Source organism: Marmota marmota, unplaced genomic scaffold, assembly GCF_001458135.2.
Source record: "Marmota marmota marmota unplaced genomic scaffold, marMar, whole genome shotgun sequence".
In the NCBI taxonomy this organism is placed as follows: Eukaryota; Metazoa; Chordata; class Mammalia; order Rodentia; family Sciuridae; genus Marmota; species Marmota marmota.
The window spans coordinates 15,823,877-15,848,926 of record NW_026000164.1 but is presented as its reverse complement, the minus strand read 5'-3'; the positions used below and the strand labels follow the sequence as shown (position 1 = coordinate 15,848,926).

The following is a 25,050-nucleotide window of genomic DNA, read 5'->3' as shown; positions in this document are numbered from 1 at the left end:
GCTTTGGTGGAATCTTTACCAAAAGGCAGGACAATGTGCTAAGTGATTTGAAATCTGTAACAGTGACCTATCACTTAATTACCATTACCAGTGTCCCTAATACAAATTTTACTCTTGATGTTCTAAGGCCAATATTGGCAATATCCCCAAACCCCAAGGACCACCCCAAGACCCACATATATCTACAGGGGGTCACAATCCCATAAAGGAGTAAACAACTTTTGTGAATATAAAACATCATAGAGTATTTCTTGGTTTAAAGACACCTTATCTGAAACTGAATTAAAATTTTTAAAGAAAGGAATTGAGTTAGATAAATAAATAAGTACACTTTAATTCTCAACACAGGGAGGAAGTTCGAGAAGAAAAAAAAGTATCAGAGAAAGAAAAGCAAACAAAATATAAACAAATAGCATAAGAAATACTAATAAAAATTCCTTTTTTTTTTTTTGGTACCAGGGATTGAGCCCAGGGATGCTTAACCACTAAGCCACATCCCCAGCCCTATTATTATTATTATTATTATTATTATTATTATTATTATTAGAGACAGGGTCTCACTAAGTTGCTGAGGCTGGCTTCGAACCTGTGATCCTCCTGCCTCAGCCTCCCTAGCTGCTGGGATTACAGGCATGCACCACCACACCCAGCAATATTCTACTCTTGAAAAAAAGGAGAGAAGGAAAGAGAAGAGACAAAGATTCAGGAGGCCCTCAGGGCTGGCCAAATATGCAGGGACACACTTCTTGTCACATCTTGCCATTCACGTGGACCACAAGCTTTTGTGGAATCTTTACCAAAAGGCAGGACAGTGTGCTAAGTGATTTGAAATCTGTAACAGTGACCTATCACTTAATTACCATAAGAGTGTCCTGTTTAAAGAAAATCCAGTACATGAGAAACCACACTGGAGACACAGATAACATTGGTGGGCAATGGTTTATCTGCCTTTGTAAAGGTTTTTTTTGTTTGTTTGTTTTGTTTCTTTTCCTGTTTTCCCTTTATAAAGAGAGTCACATCAGAGGTCTTTCAATAACATAACTACAACTGTCCCCACACACAAATTTTGATTTTTGTAAAATTTTTCAAGAAGTCCCCTGTCGCATATGTCGATGGATACCTCCTCGGGCCTGCCTTTTTTTTTCCTGCTGCCTGTCTGTTTGGGATGCCCGAGAGCTTCGTGGTTTTCAGAGTCTCTCTGGGTTGACATTTCTTCACTTCACTGCTTGAGAGTTTTTGTTTCCTAACCAATGTGGCTGGAAAGAATTCAACACTGACTGGGGGCAGGGCAGGAAATGAGGGATTACCGGCTGGGGACAAGGAAGCTGCTGCTCCCAAAAGAGAAGAGAAAATTTTTTAAAATCACAATTCCACCCAGACATGGCTCCTTGTACACAGGGATAGTACAAGAGACCTTCAGAGGAGCTCTGGGAGGTAGAGTGTGTGGCTGAAGGGAGACCTCCAGCCCCATCCCTGGAGACCCACCAAGATCAATCTTCATACACATCCACCTTCTGTCCCTCGTACTGCACACACACACACACACACACACACACACACGCACACACCCCAGCCAAGAGTCACACCACACGGTGCACAGATGTGTTTTTGCTCTGTCTTCTCCCTCACTTGCAGCCACCCAATATCCACTAAGCAGAAGCCAGAAAGGCTCTGGTCTGAAGCACTGCAGGCAACACCAGCTCCTTCTCTCTTTTTCTCTCCCTTCTCAGTGCCCTCACCTCACTCTGAGCTGCATTCCAACCATAGGGAGCTTTTCTATGGTTGGAAAAGAACAATAAGTGCCCAAGGATTCACTAAAAGGTGAGGAGTAGGAGGAGAGAATGGGTACAAGAAAAGGAACTCACAGAGGTAGAGAACCAGCAAGGATGGTCCCCAAAGTGACCACAAGATGCTGGTCAGTTGCACTTGCCTTTGAGTTCTGCAGGATATTACCCACCTCTGCAAATCAAGTGCATCGGGGCCTCCTGGGATAGCCTGTTTCTTAGCACCTCCAAAAGAGGTACAGGTGGAGCCCTGCAGGAGGCAGGATACTCTCCAATCTACCTGGATAATTCAAGAAAAGTAAAATAGTTTGCTGTCAACAGACTTTTCCTCCCATTTCTGTTTGCTGTCGTTATCATTATTCAGGAGGCTGTTTTGAGGGTAACAAAAGACTATTGAAAGAAGAAAAGAGACAACCCACTCCCTCACTGGACCCAGCCAGCATGTGTACCCAAAATTTGGTCCCCACCATCCACACAGCTGCCTCACACATCAGCACTGTGGTTGGAACAGGAGCTCACGCCAGGAGAGAAAGACTCTCAGACAACCTTGTAGAGGACTTCAAGTCGTTTTTTTTTTTTTTCATTCTAATAATTATGGGGAGATCAGACCCAAAAGTGTAGAGAAATGCATTTATGGTTGATGAAAAAAAAAAAACTGGTTGTCTTCTTCAACACCAGCCAGTCTTAGGAAGTCCTCTTGGTCAGAGTGAAACAGAAAAACAGATTTCCAACTTTAAAACCCCCAATAATTCGAATTCCTAAATATTTCTGATGCAACTTAAATAATACCCTTGAGGATAAGAAAAGTATATATGTGGGGGGTAATCAAACATTGTATGTTTTTGTTGTTGTTGTTTGAGAGTTGGGGTTTTTTTTTTTTTTTTTTGCTGAGATTTTATTTCTGTTTTTGTGGGGATTTTTTAAGAGAGGAAAAAAATACATCTTGAAGAGAAAAGAATTTGACACTTTATTTAAGAAAGTTTCTGCAACTTGGCTTCAAAACCTAAGTTTTGCTTTTAAGGATGCCATCAGGTGATGGCTTGGGGCTTTCACAGCGCCTGATTTTCTTACACAGGGCAAATGGCTCATCTTGTGTGCACAGAAGGGGCTGGAAAATATTTTTTTGTGATCAGAGTGCAGTAGAGAGCCTAGGATTCCAGAGGAAGTGGAGACCTCCCGCTCCACACAGGAAACGATCTCGAAGCAGGCTTTAAATGCCAGATTCCAGGCTGAGTTTAACTAACCACTGACAGCTCTGTAAACAAAGCAAGGACAAAAAGAGCCCGCTTCCCCTTTCCTGGTAGTCATTTTGGGTTTGGGGGCTGCAGGGGAATTCTGGAAGGCTTGACTCCATGGCACAGAAACACAGGGGAAGCGGGCTCCTTATTTGAAGAGCTTTGGGAAAAGAACATCTTTCTGGACTTAAAATCATCACGGAGGAGGTAGGAAAGGGTAAAATGGTTGGATTCCATCTGTAAAAAGAGCCGGGATTTTTGAGCTCTAAAACCAGCTTGGTCACAATTTAACTGCTTTTAAAAACACTGCTTTGTGATGTTTATTTTCAGCAAAATTATTGCTGCAGACTTTATTCAAATCCTGATGCTAACACTTTGAGAATATGCAAATAATGCCTAGATCTATGCCGTACCATTCTATTTGTCTCTCACTTATCTTAGTTACTACATATTTATTTTCTTGCCACTTACACCCCCCAAACACACTTTTATGTGCACGCGCACACATGTGCACACACTCTTTTCTGTTTTTCTCTTTCTTTGTTCACTTTTCCACAACTTTTATCTGGGATTCAGCCAATTGCCAAGAACAAAAATCATTCAGTAGCTCTCAGATTATTCTACCATTATGTCAAGTCTTTAACACCTCTCTGTCTCCTCAGGTCTGTTATTATTGTCATTTTTAATGTGATCCTGGGATCTTACTTATTTGTTTCTAATAGTTTCAGAAATGAGAGTGGCTTTAACTCAGCTGGGGAGTCAGAAATTGATCACTAGCTATCCATTATCAGTCTTCTATGGTATTTTTCTCAGGAGGAAAGAAAAAAATGAAAAACTAGAGGGAGGGTTAAAGCCATGCCCGAGAGGTACTAGTTGGACTCATCCATGATACTGACTCTGCCTTCTTCCTTTTAGATCCAGACACCATCTGGTCTCCCTAAGACTGAAACCACACCATGGATGATTTTGAACGTCGCAGAGAACTCAGGAGGCAAAAGAGGGAGGAGATGCGGCTGGAAGCAGAAAGGTAGAGATCCAGGTGGACACAGCCTTGCACTTGATGATTCACACTGTTGGTTTCAGACCTCAGAGACTGTTCCCTCTGAAGGGACAAATGTGGCCATATTACATGCCAAACTGTTTGCAGAAGTAGCTGAGAGACATTTTCCCTAACTGTTAAGACTAAATTTTGCATTAAAAAAAAAAAAGGAATGCAAGCAAGGATCAAGAAAAATCTTGGAGAAGAATCAAATAGTTGTGTTTAATCGGTGCTTTTCATGGGAGAACTTTGAATGACAGACTATATGTGAACAGTGGTTTTAAAAGTACTGATGATACTGAGATGATAGAAAAAAAATGCCAAATATTGAGTATTGGAAACATTTAGGAAATGGGATCTTTCGTCCAAAACAGTAGAGACAGAAAGCCCCAGGTGAATCTTGTGACAATTCTTTTTTCTTATTAGAAAAGCATCCAAGTCAGGTATCTGTGTAGTAAAGGTTGACAGCCAGTGAACTGTATTACCATGGAGACTGTGGATGTGGTTGGAAGCAGTTAGTGCTGTACTGGTGATGTGAATGGCAGGTTGAGGGGATAAAGTATTTGCACATGACATACCAGGCATAGATGTCTATTTTAACATTTTAGGCCTCAGAGAAAAAGACAGTGGCATTTAATGTGGCTAAAATCAGATGTTCTTTTGGTAGTTCAGGCATTCACAGGAAGAAAACTGTTGAAACACTGCTCTTAATTTCAAACCAGTTTTGCTTCCCAATTGTCCCCAGTGCACAGATGAAAAGATGGTGGCAAGATGATCCCCTCATGATCCTGCAGTAGGAAATTGAACTTACACTTGTAGCAAAAAGTATTGAGGGCATGACTTATATAAAGAATGAAAAAGAAGATAAAATATCTGCCTTGGATTGACTTGGCCAGGGTTGGTTGCCATTCATGGAATGTCTGTGCACATACACATGGCACCATGGATGGTACCTGTGCGCTATAAGACCAAACCCTAGCTCTGCCACTTAGCCCGGTTACCATGAGCAAATGACTTCTCTTTAAGCCATGGTTGCCTTTATTTATAAAATAGGCACGATATTTGTAGCTTGTATGGTTGACAGGAAGATTATTGAACTTCATAAGTGACTTTGCCCAGTACCTGGCAAATAGTGCCATGAATGATAGCTTTTGTTGTTATTATTACTAACCATTATTACTAGTTAAACAAGTAATAAACAACATAGTGATAGAGCTGGAAATAAATATTACTGCCAAGAGAAGGAAGGGTAGTCATTACCCTGGGACACAACTAGTCAGAAAAAGCTTTTTGGAAGTAGTAAGGAAGTGTTGGAGGAAATGTTGATGGTGATGAGGAGTGAAAGGAAGACTGTCTAGGAGAGGAATTGACACCACAAAAGCCCAGAGGGGAAATAAAAATCCTGGTACAATAAATCTGTCAGGTGCTGGAGGAACAGGGGTTGGTCTAGTACATCCTCAGTGTTTCTATTTCATGTTAAAGGAATAGAAAGAGACCTAACAAGGGAGTTATATGGGTTAAAGTGTGCTGGAAAAAATCATCTATAGTAGACTAGAATATGGAGATCGCTGCACCAGTTGAGTTCATATTAAACTTAAGGTCATGGGGGACTGAATCCGGACAGTGACTATGGAAATGGAAAGAGGTCACAAATGAGAGGGACAATTGACAACTCTTTTATGAGAGGAGAAAACACAAAGACAATTCCAGAAGCTGTCAGCCCGAGGAGCTGAAAGGAAGGTTTCTCACTGTCCCATCTGGGGAAGCAGGGAAGGATTCCATTCTGGATGGTCTTGGGAATAGTGTTTAATTTCAGGTTAGCTACATCCAAATGGAGATATCCTCCCAGGCACTTGGAGATAGGGAATGCCAATCTTCATTTAGAAAGGAAGAGAAATTCTTATTAGAAAAATAAATCTGGGCAAACTTCATACGGTGGTGGTGGTGGTATAAAAGCTGAAGTGATATCCCAAGAAAGCAAGTATGCAAAGAGTGAAATGTCCTAAAGACATAATAGAAACCGTCAACAGAGACAGAAGATCAGGAAATGGGGGAGAAGCAGGCAGGGGATGAGGCCCCGTGGTGAGTGGACCTCAAGGCCGATAGGCAGTGTCTGGGCTGTGCTGTTTGGGCCTCAGGTTCTCCTGACAGTCTACAGAATATCCTGACCCAACCAATACTTATTAACCACCAATCAGGTTTCAGTGTCTGTTCTAGGGATGTGGAAAATAATTCTGACATGGAAAGACATAGTTTTTATCTTCATGGATCTCAGGACATGCTAGGAAACCATGGGTCAGGCCAGAGCACAGGGGCCTGACAGAGTCAAGGTTGGTGGACTCAGGAAGGGGGACATGGCTATTAGGCACCATGTTAGATCATCAGGTTGGTTTCTTCAGCTTCTTTGCTTTTCTACATCAATAGGGAGTGAGTGAATCATTGTGAGAGGAATGACAGAACCGACTTGCTGTGGTTAGAGCCAGGCTGTGATTAGAATGAATAAACCACATTTTTTCAGACTCAGGACTTTGCTGAAGAACTGACCACATAGCTACTCAATTGGTTTCTTCGGGTTTTATGTTTTTCATTTTGTTTTTTAAATTGTGTGTGTGTGTGTGTGTGTGTGTGTGTGTGTAAGGATTTGTCTTCTCTTGATGTCATTCTTAAATAAAGCTTAGTGTGGTACCCTTAATAACCTCAAATAAATTCACACAAATTTATCCTAACCTTTTTCACTTATATTTCTGTCTGCATTACTTCTTTTGGTGTATCATGTTCCATTTGTTTTCTTCTCTCTCTCTCCCTCCTCTTTATTTCTTTATAAGAGAGAGAGGTAAAGGACTTCCTTATATTTGTACTAAGTTTACCTTTCCATGTTTTAAGGTGGACCTTCAGTTCTGTTATTCTAGTAAGTCCATGTTCTCCTTCAGGCTTTTATAAAACCTGATCATTCGCAGGAGCAGCACAGGTCAGGCCTTGTGGTCCAGCCAACTTTAATGGGAAAGTGCAGGGTGTGTACAGGAAACAGATGGCCAGAACCAGAAAGCCAGGGTCGTCTAAAATCATGGTTCTGATTTAAAGACAAAGAGCAAGTGGGACCCTGGGCAAGTCCTCCTTCCTTTAGGTCTAGACCTTGGCTTCCTCCTGTCACACAAGTGGGTGTTTCCTCAAGGGAAGTGATGGTCAGTTTAAATTTTCTTTTGCTTTTAGGATTGTCTAAGTTTTTGTGATGATCTTATATTATTTTATTTTAAGACGAGTAAACCATGACAGTTTTCCATACCCACCCCCCAAAAAATAATAATAATTCTGACTCTGTCAAGTATACCTAGTGCCAGACTGGAGAAGGCCTAACTTTTCTTTGGATATAGGGACCCAAAAGAAAGCACTTGTCCCAGATCTGGATGGCAGTGGAGTATATTAGCCAAAATTAGTGATTCCAAGACTCAGGTCCATGCATTCATTCGCAACACATTTTTATTGAGCATCTATTCTGCTCCAAGCTCTGAGTTCTGTGTTCGAGGCACTGAGAATAGACTAAGAGAATGACAGAAATGGAAAGAGCTTGCTTTTCAATCTAGAGAAAGCCAGGTAATGATCAAGAAACTATATTTTTATCACTTCAAATATAATGTGTACCCTGATATTGGTTCACACATTAAAGATGACTTCTACCTTTGCATGCTGCACCCCTGCATTCCTGTGGGGAAAGGGGGCCCTGCAGAGAAGAAAAAGTCCATTGACCTTCCTTGCCCACAGAGGTTTTCTAATAAAATACCTTGTTGTTTTAATTTGTTGCCATTCAGTTTGCAGTGATAAATAAATTAAAGTTGTTCTCTCACTGGTTGTCATAACCACAAATTAAAATAGGCCAGATTCTTAGACATTTTATTCTTCAGAAATAGAGTTTTTAAATATCATTTTTTAAAAAAAACTAATTGCACACGTATACTTAGCATATGTGGGCTTTCATGTGCCTGGGGCTGGAATTCATTTACTGCACCACGGCTGCCCCAAGCTCTGCCTTGCACAGATCTCATTCTTAGGTTTGAGCCCAGTCCATTTTGAATGATCTAGCTTCCCAACAACCTAGACTGCAAACCTAGGTCACTGAAAATATGCTTCCCCTCTTAGTCTTGTCCCCCAGCCTGTGCAACTTTTATGCTGGTCACGATATCCTTGTTCTTTGGCTTTCACACTGTAGGTTTTTGAGAAGAGGTCATTAGATTTGTTAAAAAATATATATATTTAATTCAGTTATTAAATATATATATATATTAAATATATATATATATATTAAATATATATATATATATATATATATATATATATATATATATATATATATAAAAGTGCAAGATCCTACACTGAACTATGGAGACCCATGGTCTCTAGTAGAGGCCAGATGTCAATAATCACAAAGCTCACCTCCTAGAGTCATCTTAACCCAAAGAGGAATAAAAATATTTCAGTACACAGAAGGAAATGTGCAGGTAATCAGTGAAAATCCATAATTCATTGTTCCTAGCAAAAGTCATTATTTGTACACATCTCATAAGAAACTATGTTTCCATCAATTACCTGTTAGAATGAATGAATGAATAAATAAAATTTTAGTTTTGCTATGTTTGTTCTACATTAGTCTTATAAGAATAAAAACTTACATAGATCTATGCTTCTTTCCTTTCTGTTTCTCTTTTCTCTCAATCCCTCTCGCTCTTTGCCTCCATCTCCATATTCCTCAGTGCACCCTTTTGTAATTTCCTGAGGTCTCTGTGCATCTTCACTGACACTCGGTTCTTTGGTCTCTCTCTCTCTTCCTATATATACTCCTGAACCATCTATGCATGCACATGTGTTTGTGTCATCAGAGAATACATACATATAGTGGGAAGGAAAGGGAAGACATTTTCCAAGGGGTCATCTAGCTCTCTTTCCATTCAACAAATACAAAAAAGTGCTAGGCCTTTTATATGCATCTAGTAAATATGGACCAGCAATGGCACCAGCAATTCATATGTCAGAATGGAATACATGTATTCTATATAAAGGAAGGACAACCAGGAAGTGTAATGGTCAGAGACATATATCGTAGTTACGGGCATGGGCTGTAGCCTTAGGCAGCTGTGGTTCAAATTGCAGGTCTGCCATTATTAGCGTTCTAACTATTCACATTATTCAGTTTTTCAAAGCTTCTATTTCCTCCTGTGTGAAACGGGCAAAACAAAAGTATCAACTTCATTGGGTTTGTGTGGGAATAACTGATAATTCAAGAAAGTAGTAACAAAGCCCTAATCATTTAATGAACATTCCCTACCAGTAAGCATCACTAATAATTATTATTACCTAATTTAATTTTCTGCAATACAAAAAGAGAAAAGAAAATTTTAAAACATGAAAGCAATTCTGTATTTTTCTCAGAAGAACTCTGGGCACAATGAAAAGCCAGAATTTGCTATTGAATAAAGAGTGTCAGTGGGTGTGACAGGTGACAGGTAACAGGGCCTGAGGAAGGATTGTGTCCTCTCTGCCAGAAGAGGTAGTGCCAATTCAAGTGGAGCTGTTCTTTTGAATTTGGCCAAAAGGATTTTGAGCTTTGGTGTCTCTTCCGAGAACCCTGCAGTGATGTTTTTATCCATGAGGAAATCTGCAGTGGACACACTTGGCCTGATGTTGGCTTGGCTTTCACCACGAGCAGAGCTCTCTCACTTTTCAAGGCCTGAACTCATTACATCCCTTCCACACCCAACGCCAGCTCCTCTTTCTGATCAGAAGAAAGGCCCCTATTGTTGTGTTATCAGATTCAGAGGCCCATGAGCATCAATAAAGGGAATGAGAACACTCCTGCTATTGTCATCATTCATACATTTTTATGGGCTTCTGAAATATCCTGATGATTAGACATTTAAAAGTAAATATTTTTACTGCACTGGAGAAATAAGTGATTTTTAAAAATCCATTGGGTCCATGAAATCCCCTTCCAGAACTGTGTCCTGGAAACTTTTGCATGAGATTCAGTAGCATATGGCAATCAATGATTAGACTACACACAGGCACACACAAAAGCACTTGTTCAAAATGCTTAAAACATGACCCTGAAATTTTCAAATAAAAATATTTTCAACTTTTTTTTGTTATTTCATAATCAGAACATGATTTTCCATTAGAGAGTTAAATAAAATATTCCTTTGAAACTGTCTAAATCTTTAAAGTAGCTGGATTTGCTCAAAACTTCCTTTTAGTGTCTTCAGAAAATCGATCCCTCCAGTCGAGGCTTGGCATTCATTATCTAATTTTCTTTATTTTGAATTAAAAGAAAATTAACTTTTAATTTCTCCAGTAACTGGCTTGAAAGAGACTTTAAATGATGTCTGTCAAGTTTTCATATCCGATATTGTGTAGTTTGGTACAACTTAAATGTAGGGACATGCATAAGGTGAGGTAGCTAATTCCCACCAAAGCAATCTTTGTGTCTAGCCACATGAGAAGAAAACACATAAAGTCTTGCGTATCCTCCTTTTCCAGTTTTTTTTTTCACTCTAAATTAACTGTTTATTACTTCTGCCAATTTGCCCTGCCTATATCAATTTCCAGTAGCCTAATAATTCCTCTGCAAAACATCAGAAGCTCAGGATCTACCCAAAGTGGCATTTATGCCCTGACTAGGCCTAAACTTTTAATATAAAACAACTGAAAATCTTGGTTCTTAAGAACTTCTGTGCTAACCCATAACTTCATTCTCAGCTGAAAAAAGATGCAGCCTGGGTATGAGTCAGTATTCTTAAAACAGTGGTAAATTTTTCTGAATGGTTTCTGCATGTGACCTTTATAAGTTATCAATCTTCTGCCACAGGGGGAGGAGCAGAATGACATGGTAGTCAGGTGTGAGAGTGGTGAAGTCTGCATTCAAATCCTGGCTGTGACAACTATCATTTACAACTATCATTTGTGTTACTTTGACAAATTATTTAAACCTCTCTTTTTTCTATTTATTTACCTACAAATATAGGGATAATTATATCTGTCTCACACAGACATTGTTAAGATGAAGCTACTTGATCCATATAGACAGATCCACACAGTGACTGGCATATATATGCCCAATAAATGTTAAGCATTGTTATTAAAATCACATTGATGTTTTAGTAGGCCTTCTATAGAAAATAAAACTTTAATTGAATTTGAATTTGATATCTCTGCTAGCTCAGCCATTACAATTTACTGTATCCTTACTGTGAAGCTTCTTTCCTATAGTGGTCTTGACACTTGCTAAGATGTTTCTGCTGAAGTTGGGAAAGAATTAAATCTTCTGGCTGGCTACCTCTAAGCTTATCACATAAGTATAACCATTACATGCAAATTTCATAATCACACAATGTAGACATGTTAATTTTCAAATTCATTATTGAGATATCCTTTATTTTAAATATAATATCTCAGATAGTAAATATATTAAATATAAATATAAATAAATTAATATTACATATATTTATTTCAAATATAATATCTAAAACACCACTCAGAATTTCACTTTAAAAACTCAATTGATTTAGTAAAAATTGTTCTCAAGTGGGAAAAAGAATATCTGCCAAATATTTCATTTAATATTTGGAAGAAAAAACCCTGGCATTTTCTTTAAAATAAATGGCATGCCAGGTTCTAGGTGATGTACTCTATATACATTATCTCATTTAATTGTCAAAACAACTCTATGACCTAGATGTCATTATACCCATTTTACAGCTAAGGAATCCATGGGTCTGGAAATTCAAATAACATTCCAACTTCATATAGCAGAGAGTGCAACCCAGTTCTGCCTCCCTGCCCCAAATCTCAGAACCTTTCCACTATAGCAATCAAGAAGTGGAATTTTTTATGTCTCAACTGATTGTCTTGGCTGAGGGTCCATCATCTTTATAATGGTAAAATAACTTCCTAAGACAAGGAAGAATCATTCCCAGCAGTTATGTGGCAACCGACTGAATGAAGAGCGTTGAGCCAGTTGAACTGTTCGTTATGCTTATTCAGGTAAATTGCTTACATGTGTAGACACAGTCATTGTTTTCTTTGCCCTAAAAAAATAAAAATAAAAATAAAATTTCCCGTGTTATTCCCATTTCACAGAAAAATAGAAACAGAGGAGATCAGGTTTTCGTCCTCAAGCCAAAGAAGGCTGTTGGCAGGAACGCTTTTGACTTTCCCTGGGTTTTTCTGAGTAAGGCTCTATTCGCCATAAGGACAGGGACTCAGTCACATCAACACTCCTAAAAACTTAAGGCTGTCACTGACCTTGCATCATCTCCTGCAGTGGAATGTTCCTTTTGCACATTCGGACCACACCTTCCTTACCTGGAAGCTCTGGTGATAGGTATGGCCCCTTCTTCAAGAAAAATGCACATAGACACCCACAAAATACAGCAGTAAATTCAGTGGCACCGTAGACCTCCAAAAGCCCATGAACTCAGGGCCAAGAATCCTTGATCTAATGAATTTGAGAAGCTTCATCTTGTCTGTGAAGACATTTAGGTCCAAAGAGGTTGACCCCTTCAAGGCCACCCAGCTAAACTGAGGCAGGGTCTGCTTGAACAGTGTAGCCCCCTGCTTAAGAGAAGGCACCCTGATTCTGCTGTCCACACAAAATGCCGATGGCTACTGCTTAGAAATTTCACTCAGACTCTCTAACCCCGTGTGTTCATCTGGAGCATACTTTGGGGAGGAGTTTATTCTACAGTGTATTATTGCATATAGAACATGTTTATATTTCAAAATAGCTTATGGATAGTATGTCTAAATAAAAGGAAATTAGACCAGATTGTGATGAGTAAAATAAAAAACAAACAACAACAACAACAAAAAAAAAAAAAACAGAAAAATATGTATGTGTGTGTGTGTGGGGGGGCAGAATAAGAACAGTTAAAAACTGGGGCTTGAACTTTGCCATCTGACATGAGAAGAGAAAAATATGGTGATTTTGCAACTAGAACCCTATTTTTCATCAATTTAAAATATATTTTACTTGATATATGTCATGTTGGCATGATTTCTTGAAACAAAGCTTAATTATGGAACTAAGTTATTATGTCAGCTTTCTCTGTCCTTCCCAATTTCATTTTGGCAGTTCAAACTCACCCAAGGATTTTTCTCCATAAATATTAAGAGAGAGAGAGAGAGAGAGAGAGAGAATTGGTCTGATTCCTTACAGAGGAATTCATATTTCATTTTCATTGCTACTGTCTTTGGAAAGAATGGGGTAGATCTGGAGTGGGACCCAGACACGTGCTTTCCAGGAGTAGGATCCAGAGTCTTTCAGACTTAGGTTCAAATCCCAGCTGGGTTACCAAGGCTGATTTCACTCAGACTCTCTAACCCCATGTGTTCATCTGAAAAGTGGCCATCCTAACAGTCTTCCTTCCAAAGTATCCAGCAGATTATAAAGCAACTGTTCAGTATAGTTTCCAAAACACAACTGGCACTCAGCCAAGCTTACCTGTTGGTGTTTTTTCTGAGGATTAGAAGACATGATGTGGAAGGAGCTATCAGAAAAGCCCTCTCTGAAGTCATCTCCCAGGGAATTTGGCTTTATGACAGCTACCTTCTGGGGTGTCACTGAACAAGGAAGGCACAGTCCCTAGGTCATTAGACAGCCTCATATCTAATCTCTACTCTGTTTCAAGTCTGTTTAGCAGCCACCTTAAACATGATGAGTGAATCTTCGATATGAAAGTCTCCACCCTGAAAAGAAATGCATCTCCTTATCCTTTTTTGAGGGGGTGGGTAACCAGGGATAGAATTCGGGCATCTGACCCTTGAGCCACATCCCCAGCCCTATTTTTAAAATATCTTTATTTATTTTATTTATTTTTATGTGGTGCTGGGGATTGAACCCAGTGCCTTACCTGTTTGAGGCAAGCACTCTACCACCGAGCTATAACCCCAGCCCCAGCCCTATTTTTGAATTTTATTTAGAGACAGGGTCTCACTGAGTTGCTTAGGGCCTTGCCATTGCTGAGGCTGGCTTTGAACTTGTGATCCTCCTGCCTCAGTCTCCCGAGCCACTGGGATTATAAGCGTGTGCCACCATACGTGGCACACGTCATTTTTTTAAAAATTTTTCTTACTAGTTTGACATCAAGACAAAAACACAAGATAATCTGTTACCTAATATATCAAGCCTTTATCTCCATCATATATCCATATATAAAATATGTAATTCATCATATATTTTAAATAGATTTTTTGACTTGTGAAACTGTAATTTCTTTTTCATAATGCATGATCAGTTGTTTCAAAACTATTAAAGCAGTAACCCAATGTTTCTCAGCACCACTACAGTATACAGACAGTAAGCTAATAATATTAAAAAAAAATGCATATACCTAATTTTTACAAAGTGACTTTGAAACATTTTATTCCGCATGGCTGAATTTATTCATTTTAACTATGATAAAGCTGACACATGAAAAATAACATGAAGCAATATACATACAGAAGTCCTAAATCATTATAACATACCACTCTGCTGAAGATCTAGCACATTTTCGATTCCTTTAAAGTTCTGCACAACCGTAGCCAATCCCTCCCCTTGATCTCTCCACTCACAGCAATTGCTAGTGTCTTGATTAATTCATTTATTTTAAAACAAAATTCTGAATGAAGTAATATGAAATCAGGCGATAGTTTGTTTGTTTCCAGGGCCCTATAACTGGGGCATTCCAAAAATTCTTTCCAAAGATTCTTTCCAGACACCTCAGGTAAAGTTGTTAATGAGAACCCACTTCCCTGAGAGGGCAAGAGCTTTGCCTTTCTAAACACACAGGTCACCAAAGGAGTCTACACTTGGGGAACTGGGGGAAGTATACAGGACTAGGAAAAAAACATCCTTATCCAAAGACTGAAAATGTGATAAGGGCTCTTGGATCTTTCCAATGAGTTGTCTCCTCTGCCTCTGGTTTCCTCACTGATCAGCAGGTATGAGATATCTGCTTCCATTGCCAGGTGGAAATGGCAACAGGAATGATTTCAGAGCATTCCAGAATCTTCATCAAGGGAAATCTATCTAGCTCAATTGTTTTGAAGTCTTTTAGGGAAGTTCTTGACCTTTGTTATCCCGAAGGTCCTTACTGGTGTTACCCGAAAGTAGCAAAGGGCACGAAGCAGGACCTACAGGCTGTGTATGTGGATTCTTAGGCACCTGTTGACAAGGTTAAAGGGGAGTCCTGAGCAGTCTTTGTGAACAAAAATAAGTTCTTTTCACTAGTTATCTACATAATAATCAACATTCATCAGTAGTTGGAAAATTAGTTTTTAGACTATTGTAAATCAGCATTAACTCGGGCTTCTCTATATCTGAATTTTTCATCGTTTATTTGGGAACTGTAGTAAAAGTAAGCTTTGAACTATTTATAAATAAAGGATTTGATTAGCATGTTAAATATGTAAGCTACATTCCATGCCTTAGTTTTTAAACTCCAGAGATTACAACCTTTGAAACGTTTTAAATAACTTTACAAACATTCACTTAACATTTAAAAGCTAATTTCCTAATCATAAGTCATTTTTATTCGTTCACTTTTTTAAACAAGCCTCTGATGTTTTGCTACCCTGGTGAGAGTTACCAGGTATACTTGAACATTTTTCAGGACAGAATTTCTTTTAAATTATTGTGTAATTTATAATGGCCTTCCTTCCAGTTAGTCTAGATTAGTGAGCTCTGACATTACATTTGAGATTGGTACCAATTGACTCAGTTAAAAATGTGAGGGTTTATTTTCCATTTTAATAACTCCCTACATCACATACAGTTCCTTTGTTGGAATAAAAATCTTGGTAAAGTACACATCTGCCACTATAAATAGCAGCCATAAGCCTGTGCATTCAGGAGTCTCCAGAGAGTGTATTTTAAACCCCAAATTGTTTAGAATAGGAAATTCTTCCACCATTCACATTTTCCATGGTGGGTGACATGGACTATTCCATGTCACATCCTCACTGGCTTCCATTTTCCTGTGCCACTTAGGAATCAAACTGACAGGTTCCAGAAGAGTGCTCAGTATGTTTTGTTTTATTTATTTTTTTTTTTAATTTTCCTAAGGCTAGCTAGGTCTTATTGTCCTGCAGGAATTTTGCATACTTCTTGGGGCTCTCCAAATGAAAGCTAGATAACTCCCAGAGCTGGCTTCAGCAATTAGGTCATGAAAGAGTCCTTTATTTCTGGAACTAGTAGCTCTGCTGAGCCTGCTTAGAATAACAGCAGTCAAGCCATTTTGGATTCCCACAGAAAACTTTGTGCCGTTGGCAGGTTTTTCTGGGGGAACTTAAGAGATTAATATGGAAAATAACTGAGCAGGAAGTGGGTAAAGGGATGGGAGCAGGAGATGAGGGGTTATTATCATGCTGGTGCAAAGACAAGAAGCATCATCAGGTAAGACTGCACTGCACCTTTCCCAGGGCACTGTTGGCAACTATGGTAGATGTGTATGTATCTCTGCCCATTCCTTCCTTAAACAATTCTTCTGTTTCTCCAATCAACACTATGTATAAATCTTGATTATTCTTTTCCTTTTCAAGTGATGGACCATTTGGGCAATCTAACATTCATTTCTCCTTCCCTGATGAAGAAGATGAGAAAGAAACTACTATTTAGGAGTATTGGATAAAAACTTTGATGCAGAAAGAGTTGATACCAGATGCCTTTCTTACAGTTACCTCCTTGAATAGCCCTTAATTCTTTCTACCTCACCATGAAAACTAACCTTTGCAATTACATGTGTTTTCTTTGAGCTGGCCTCTTCATGGTGTATCCTGACTAAACAAGGATTATCATTGCTACAGGTGTTCAGTGGATTCTGAACCGAACAGATGGAGTTTCTGGAAAATTCAAGACTGAGGCAGGATAGAAATTCTCAAATCCTTTAGTTCCTAAGTGCCTCACATCGTAGTCACATGAATTTAAATTTTAGCATTGTGGCGTCTGTCAGCATTTATGGTAAAGCTGAACTAACAAGCTGAACTTTTGACTTTCCCTGTGTTTTTCTGAGTAAGGCTCTATTCGCCATAAGGACAGGGACTCAGTCACATCAACACTCCTAAAAACTTAAGGCTGTCACTGACCTTGCATCATCTCCCGAAGTGAAATGTTCCTTTAGCACGTTCGGACCACACCTTCCTTACCTGGAAGCTCTGGTGATAGGTATGGCCCCTTCTCCAAGAAAAATGCACAAAGGCACCCACAAAATACAGCAGTATTTTAGAAAGGGGTCAGTTTTCCCCAAGATCTCTGTCTGAAGGCCAGAATTATTGCTAGGAGACTGATCTTGGCGTCCTGTTGGGTTATGTGGTCAGAAATTAATATTGTCTCTCTTAAATTCTCTGAAAAGGGGTTGGACATTCAAATCACTGAACTCAAGTTTACAAAGCTACACACCCAAGAGCACAGTCAGTGGCAGGTAGAATCTGGTAACTTTGTCTTTTACCCAACTCTGGGGCTTTTTCCTCTGCCTTATGCCTGCCCAGCTTTGAAGGTGTAGGTAAAAACTCAATCAATGATATCTAATTCCTACTAAGGAAACTACCTTTCAGATCAGGATAAAAGAAGGGACCCTGGCTAAACATCCAACAGATCTGGGCTTCCTCATCTATGAGACAAAGCCACCACTTCCTAGGGTGGGTGAGAAAATGAAGTGATACGTGGAAAAATACCTTCAAAAATGTATGGGGTGGGGGTTGGGGCTGGAGTTGGGGCTCAGGGGTAGAGCATTTGCCTGGCATGTGTGAGGCCCTGAGTTCAATCCTCAGCACCAAATATAAATAAATAAATAAAATAAAAAAGATCCATTGACAACTAAAACATATTTTTAAAAAATGTACAGTGGGGCGTGCCTATGCCATACCTTTATCATATTGAGGTGTCTGTGCAGTTGATTTAAATCAGATTGTTTTGTATGTATATGGAGCTGCAAGTTTCATTAGTCAAGTGTTATGTTTCAAAGGAATCTTCACACTTAGCCTGCTGCCTAAGGCCAGCTCACTCATCTGCAGGCATACCAGGCCCTCATGGCTGAGGTACAGAGAAAATACTGTAAAATGTTACCTGTCACTCCTCCCTGAGCCTATCACCTCTGAAAGGGGCTTAGGACCTCTGTTATAAATTAGAAAAAGAAAAAACATTTTCATTGTCTCTTTCCCTGTAATTGTGACTCAAGGAGAAAAATTCAAAAACTTTAAAATGATGGCTTTATCCTATTTGGAATGAGTATGCTATTTACCGAGAGAGCTGTGCTTTGGGTCAGTTTACTTGTCTGGTTTTGCTTCTACGTTGGCAGAGGTGCTGCGGCTTTGAGGGATTCTGTGCTCCTCTACATCATTGACTTCTCACTCCCATGCCTCTTGAATTTGGGGAATGCTCCCTTTACCTCGAATGTTCAGCCCAGTGGTCACCCTTTGGGAAAATCCTTCCCAGATGTCTTTGATCAAAGTGACTGGTTTCCCACATTGTCACACAGCACTTTTCATGTATATTAATTATCATCACCAATTTTAGGTCTGTATTTGTTCACATATATGTTTTCTCCCTCAAATAGAAAGAATGCTAGATCAGAAACCACATCTTCCCCAAAGCTCAGACTACAATATTGAATAGGCATCAATATTTCATTCACATCTGTATATCAAGGCAGAACTTTGCTAAGTGTGCTACGCTATTTGAGAAAACAAAGAATTGTTAGTGGCCTTCATGAAATCTTAGGGTGCTGACACCATCAGCCCCCTTCCTAAGGTCCCATCATTTCCCAGCTGAGCCTTCAAGTCATTGGAATCTTGATTTCATTATCTTCTTCTCCAGTGATGTGAAGAAATTCATCTCACATATTTCTCTGATTATTAAGGATAATTGGACTTTTACATCAGAATTTTGACCATTTATGTTTAGTTTTATTATGGGGACAAATGATATTAACAGAAGAGTTAAATTCCTTTTATTGGCTTTTTGCTCTGATATCTAAGCCCTTAGTATCATTTTCCATCAGCATCTATATGTAAAATCAGGTGATCATCCAATTACAGGGTTCTGACCAAACCCTCAGGAGTTTAGCAGTGAACAAGCTGTATAATCAAACCCTTCTCTAATGAAAGACCAAGTGTGTGGTTGGGAAGAGTAAAGTGTTTCATTTAATTCTATGAAATGGGAAGATGTAGACAAGGGGTGGGGTCAACCTCAAACTAGTGTTTATCAACTCTTTCTGAAATAGAGAGTGGTCTAATGTATAAGTTGGGTCCAGAATTTAGACTTTGTGTGTGTGTGTGTGTGGGGGGGGTGCTGGGGATTGAACCCAGGGCCTTGTGCATGTGAGGCAAGCACTCTACCAGCTGAGCTATATTCCCAGTCCTAAAGTTTAGACTTTAAGTGGTGGATTGTTTTCTAGTATTAGGAAGAATAATGGATGAAAGAATAAAAATAAATAAATAAGAATATATAAAGCAATACATTTGAACTAAATCTTTTTATCAACACATGGGGGGTTTCAATTTTTTTTTTCAGTACAGTGGAACAGTTTTTGTTTTCTTTTTATAAATAGTCAATACACCTTGAAAAGTGCTGGAGGAATATTTTGAAACTGAGTTTCTTCCTTATAAAAGTATATCTTTTGGTTAATTGGTTAACATTAAAGTTGTAATTAAAATAAAATCAGTGATCTGGAACACTCAGAACCCGTGGGCCTGGAAGCACAATAGCATATCCTCAGAATTGTATTTCTTAATTTTTAACTTAATTTTTAGTTCTTAGATCCACTAGGGAAGAGTCAGAAGGAAAGATAATTTACAGTTATCCTAGAAAGACTCTGAATTCTAAAATACCTGGGAGAATCTCAGATTACTCCAGCCCTCTCTACTTCGCAACATATTCATATTTCACATCATTGGCTTTCAAATCTGAAGTGACTGTCTGCTACTTTTTAAAAAGTACCATCTATTTTATTTTCTTTATTATCTTCAAAAATCTTAAAATTAAAAAGTTTTCCAGATGGCTTCTGGCTTTTAAATAAGAAAAATGTATATGATTTTTTAATTAAGTGCTTTCCCTTAAAAACTTGCCTGCTTCTGGACTATAAATTAATGAGCACAAAAGAGCTCATTTGCTTGTCCTACATTAATCCTAATAAGGGCTTGATGTTATTGCTCAATAACTTCAAAGTAAAATAGCTTCCTAAGGCTGAACACTTTCTTCTCTTAGTCTATTTCTAATCTCCTGCCTGAGGCTACCACCAAAAAAGGCACATAAGAATTCTACAATTCTATTTCTGATAAATTCAATCCATAAGGGTCAAGTTGAATTAGCATCCCAGATTTAAGCAAGTGGAATCTCACTCTAATCTGTGATATCAGCAAATCTAATGAAAGAATGGGCCAGGAGAAGATGTCTGCCTGAATGGCAAGTCTAAATCCAGGGATGACATTGCGTATCTAGAAACATCCAAATGAGATAGACTTTGAGTCTGAGGATTTGCTCTGGCTTGTGACATGAGATGTCCTCTGTCCCTGAGAGAGATATGCCCTCATATCTCCTATTGGCTGGGTGAAATATTCTTGCGAAGATTCAATTCCTTTTGCTCTGACTTCGCACTCATGAAGAAGTCTTTATGCAGCTTCCTGCCATTCTGGGTTGGGGGATGGGCGATGTCCTGGCTGGGGAGTAAGAGTCTCCCAGAATTGAAGAGGGAGGTCATCTGTTCTATCTTAATGAATTAGCATTCTGATATACACATCAATCTTTCCTGTTTCTGTAGTTAGTCAGTATCTCTGAGCTCTGACAACTGTATAATTCCCCAAATCCAGTCTCTGGTGCAGCACAGCACCTAGATCCTGTGCAATGATGAATAACCAGAAAAGGCCACTCAGTAGAAGCCTTTGGAAGAACCAGTCCTGGTCCTCTTGGTGCAGCTTCTTTACTCCCTTGTTGTCCCTCATCAACCCAGACAGCAAATGACAAGTACCTATTGACCATCTGTTTTATGCCCAACACTATTCTAGGCTGTATAAGAGGCAAAAGTGATTTTTAGGGCAAATCTGTGCCAGAATTAAAAAAAAAAAAAAAGATTGTGATATATTTGGCAAGAAAAAAAAATATACATACAAACATAAGAATAAATAAGACTCTGTGTATGGATCCATATTTATTTCTGTAGATATCATGTACTGATTCATGTGATTCATTATTACAAAATAGGACAGTACCTAAACCATATAATAACACCTATAATTATATTGTCATTTATAATATAAATAATAAGCACAATACTTAAAGGATCCAAAGCAAAAAGTAGGCCAATAGCAATGGGAAAGAATATGCTTTAATCCAGGTCTGACTTCCAAAAGGAGAAATCAATATATTTTCAGACCTTATATAGTATTACTGGGAAAAAAGCTGGATTTGATTCTAGCTATAAAAGCCATGTGTGAATTTAATATCCAGATGCATAAAGTGGACACCAGCAAATATATTTATGGTTGTAGAAATATTTAGATACTTTGAACAAGAGTCAGACTCACTGAGAATTCTGTGGCTTATGAACTGACATGTTTCCTTTGAAGATTTGACCTTTCTCCTGCACTAGAATCTATCCTTAGAGCCCCTGTGATAATTGAATTCCCTTCACAGTTTAACTTCATCTATGTACAACAAATCTACATTCTAAAATATATCACTATGGTCTAGATTCAGTTTCCTATGCATAAAAATTGTATTTTTCCTGTATATACTTCTTTCCTAGAATCATATAAAGGAGATAGGACTATTATTTTCACTGAGACCAGAGCCAGGAATTTGTCGGCATGCGTTGGCAACTGTTCATTCAAGAAACTGTTCTTAAGGCCCTACTATTTGCAAGCACTGTTTGATTGTTCTAAAGATGAGTTTTGAGCTGCAGGGCAAAAGGGAGTTAGAAGCATAATTCTTTTAAGATAGAAACTTTTCTCTCCAGGCAAAGAAAATAGTCCAGCTGATTAAAACCCTGATTTCAGAAAGACCTTACAGAATAGACCTAAATAATCGGTACAAAAGAGTTTCAACAGAAAATAGGAACTTTGTAGTGAGCTAGCTGAAGAGGCTGACTCATACATTACGACATAATTATTTCTCAAAAACATGCAAACAAGAGTGGGCTCAAACTTCCTGCTCTCTCCCTGTCAGATGGTAAATTACAAGGAAATAAAGTCAAACCTAGAAAGACTTCGTGGGTTGGAGCAAGCCACTGGTTCTTAAACAATCATTAAAGACAGAGAATAAGGCATTCTGGAGAAAAGATGGCTCTTCAGGTCAGGGTGGGGAGCATCAAGAAATGTCAGGCAAAGGAGGACAAACAGGAATAATCCACACTGAGCATCAGTCACCTTTTTGATCAACGTTAGGGCGTGTCATGCTGATTGAAAGTATGTGTGAGTTTGTCACTGGGGGTACAGCTAGAAGTCAGGCTGTGCTTCAGGGGAAGAACTGGCAGGCAAGGCTAGGACTTGAGGTTTGGCTTTAGTAAGGAAAGAATGTCCTCTTTTTAATTGAGTAATAGACTCGTGCTGAGGGAACCTGCATCTCACCTTGAAAAATACAGAAACATCAAGACAGAGAACAATGATGGATCACTACACACTTCCATCCTGGTCCATCCTAGAACTAAGTACATACTCTGGTGGTATTCATGGTAACCCCACTGGGGTGAGACCAGAGATGCATGTGAAAGAAAGGGGAGGAAGAGTTCAGAGTATCAGCTTTGAAGATGGTCAATTGTGCACAGATACATTCAGGAGAATGGCTACCTTCAGGAGGAAAAGAAGAGAATGTTGTTCTAGAGCACATAGGGCACTGAGTTAGCTGGGACTTGGGCTGGATGGTGGGCATGTACATGACCATTGTAGTATTTAAAATTCATTTTAGTTTGTCAAATTACAGAATAAAATTCAATTTTTAAAACATACAACTTCTTATGGTAATGTTTTTATATCAAGTTAAATTTTATTTAATAAAGAAACCTTCCCCTGAACACCATTAACAATTCTTACTTGAGTGATAATAAAATTACTCTTAATGGTCCTTGTTTATACAGGACTACCACTTTACCTCCAATTTAAAAAAAAAGTCCGTACTGATTATTTCTGGGAGTCCCCATGGGCTGTGTCACACAAGCTCTTGAAGGATATGCTCAACTACTATGTGCCACCTCCATGACTCCTCCTGTTGCTTGGCTCCTGCCCAAGTGTGGCCCTGGCCCCCTCTGCCAGGAAGTCACTTGCAGAGGACCCTCCACTGCCCCTGCCCTAGACCCCACCCTGAGAGTATCTTTTGGCCTCTGTGCACTATCACATGCCCTGAGATTCAAACTTAGAGGTATCAAAGTGGCCTTGCATTCTTTTAAGTCCTCCAGAGTTCTGAAACCATACAAGGAAAAAGCAGATAGGATAATGATCCTCTTATCTGATGTTACTATATATCACCTAGGCACTGAAATTGGGCTTGAATTTAGCACATTCCCTGTGGAAACAGCTTCAACATCCCTCCGCAACCACCTTTCCTCGGGGCACAGACCTGCTGCAATGCAGCTGGGCTAAAGGACCAATTCCAAAGTTTGCAGCAGTAAATGACATCCCGATCCCTCAGACAGCTCATCTACCTCACCACTCAGTTATGCATGCTGCTCAATATATCTCAGTTCCAATAGTGGACATGACGAAACAGAAGGCTGGGTCACCACTGGTACCACTTATGTTCCAATTTTTTATTCAATTATAGAAAAAATAGATTAACTCGGTCAAGGTCATGATTTGCTCTTTATGAAGTCACGTGTGCTAATTGGTTTGTGTAACGCATTTTATAGGAAGCATACTCTCCTCCAGGCACTGCACTTAACAGGGTGAGAGGAGGGTCACAAAGACGGGTAAGACATAATGCTCTCCTCAAAGAGCCCTCAGTTTCAGAAGGGAGACAGAGGCATACGAACATACTCTTGATGCAGTTTACAACCTTGAACTCTGTGTTGCCTCAAGTAGGTAATTAGACTTCTCAACTATTGAAATTCAGGTAGATGCTACTTGCAATATATTTTTCTCCTGTTTTTTGATATCAGTCCTTGAGTTTCTTATTTAACTTACCAAGACTTTAGACAAGAAAAATATATACTATATCCTGAAAGAGTTGAAAAGTGGGCCTCTGAAAATGGTATAAAGTTCACTATATTAAGGACAAATAATAATAACAAAATAGCTCTACAAATAAATACTGGAAATAGACTAAGCAACAGGTCTGGAAGAAGGGGGAGGGGGAGGGAAGGGGAGGGGGGAGAGAGAAGATCAGGAGGAGCAGGAGGGGGAGGAAATAAACCTGTATTTAGTCCAGAGCTGGATGATCTCTGTAACAGATGCTGTTCTCAATGAGAAAACGAGGTAAGGATGTGTTTGCAGGAACATGGCAGGCAGCAGGAGGACTCCTTCCAGGCACACGCAGCCTTGGTCAAGCTGTATTACATTCCATTTTGGTTTCCCATTTAAAGAATTGTTATATTTAAAAGGGTGGAGAATGGGCATTGGGATCTAGCCTAGAACAGACAAGGCAAAAGAATGACTTAATACCGATGGCCTCAAGAGACAGAAGTGGGTTTCTATTGTAGCAACAGGAAGTCTAACATGATAACAGAACAAACTGAGAGCAAGAGTGACTAACTGAGCCTCCATCGTAGGATGTCACCCTTAGAAGTAGAGCACTTCAGCTCTATTTCTTTCAGAGCACCGTTCACTTTCCAGCTAGTGGTGAGACGTTGAGGTACATCTCTTACCTCCCTTCAAGACTGCCTTTCTTGTTTTTGTATCCCCGACAACACTCAGTGCAGTGACTTGCTTGCAATAATATTTAAATAATGCTAAATGGGTGGGGAGCGGGCTGGGACAGAACAATATGGCCGCCATCACAGAGGCAATAAGGGAGTGTAGCAGTCCCAGTCCTTGTTACAGGGCT

General features: G+C 39.2%; 1 protein-coding gene across 1 annotated transcript in view; it reads left to right on the top strand.

The window, feature by feature from the left end:
* The window catches only part of Cald1 (caldesmon 1), a 175,809-nt gene that overhangs the window by 78,006 nt on the left and 72,753 nt on the right, over positions 1 to 25,050 (top strand). Inside the window, 1 exon segment of the mRNA XM_048786913.1 lies at positions 3,935 to 4,046. Coding sequence (XP_048642870.1) covers positions 3,976 to 4,046 — 71 coding nt within the window. The 5' untranslated portion in view covers positions 3,935 to 3,975.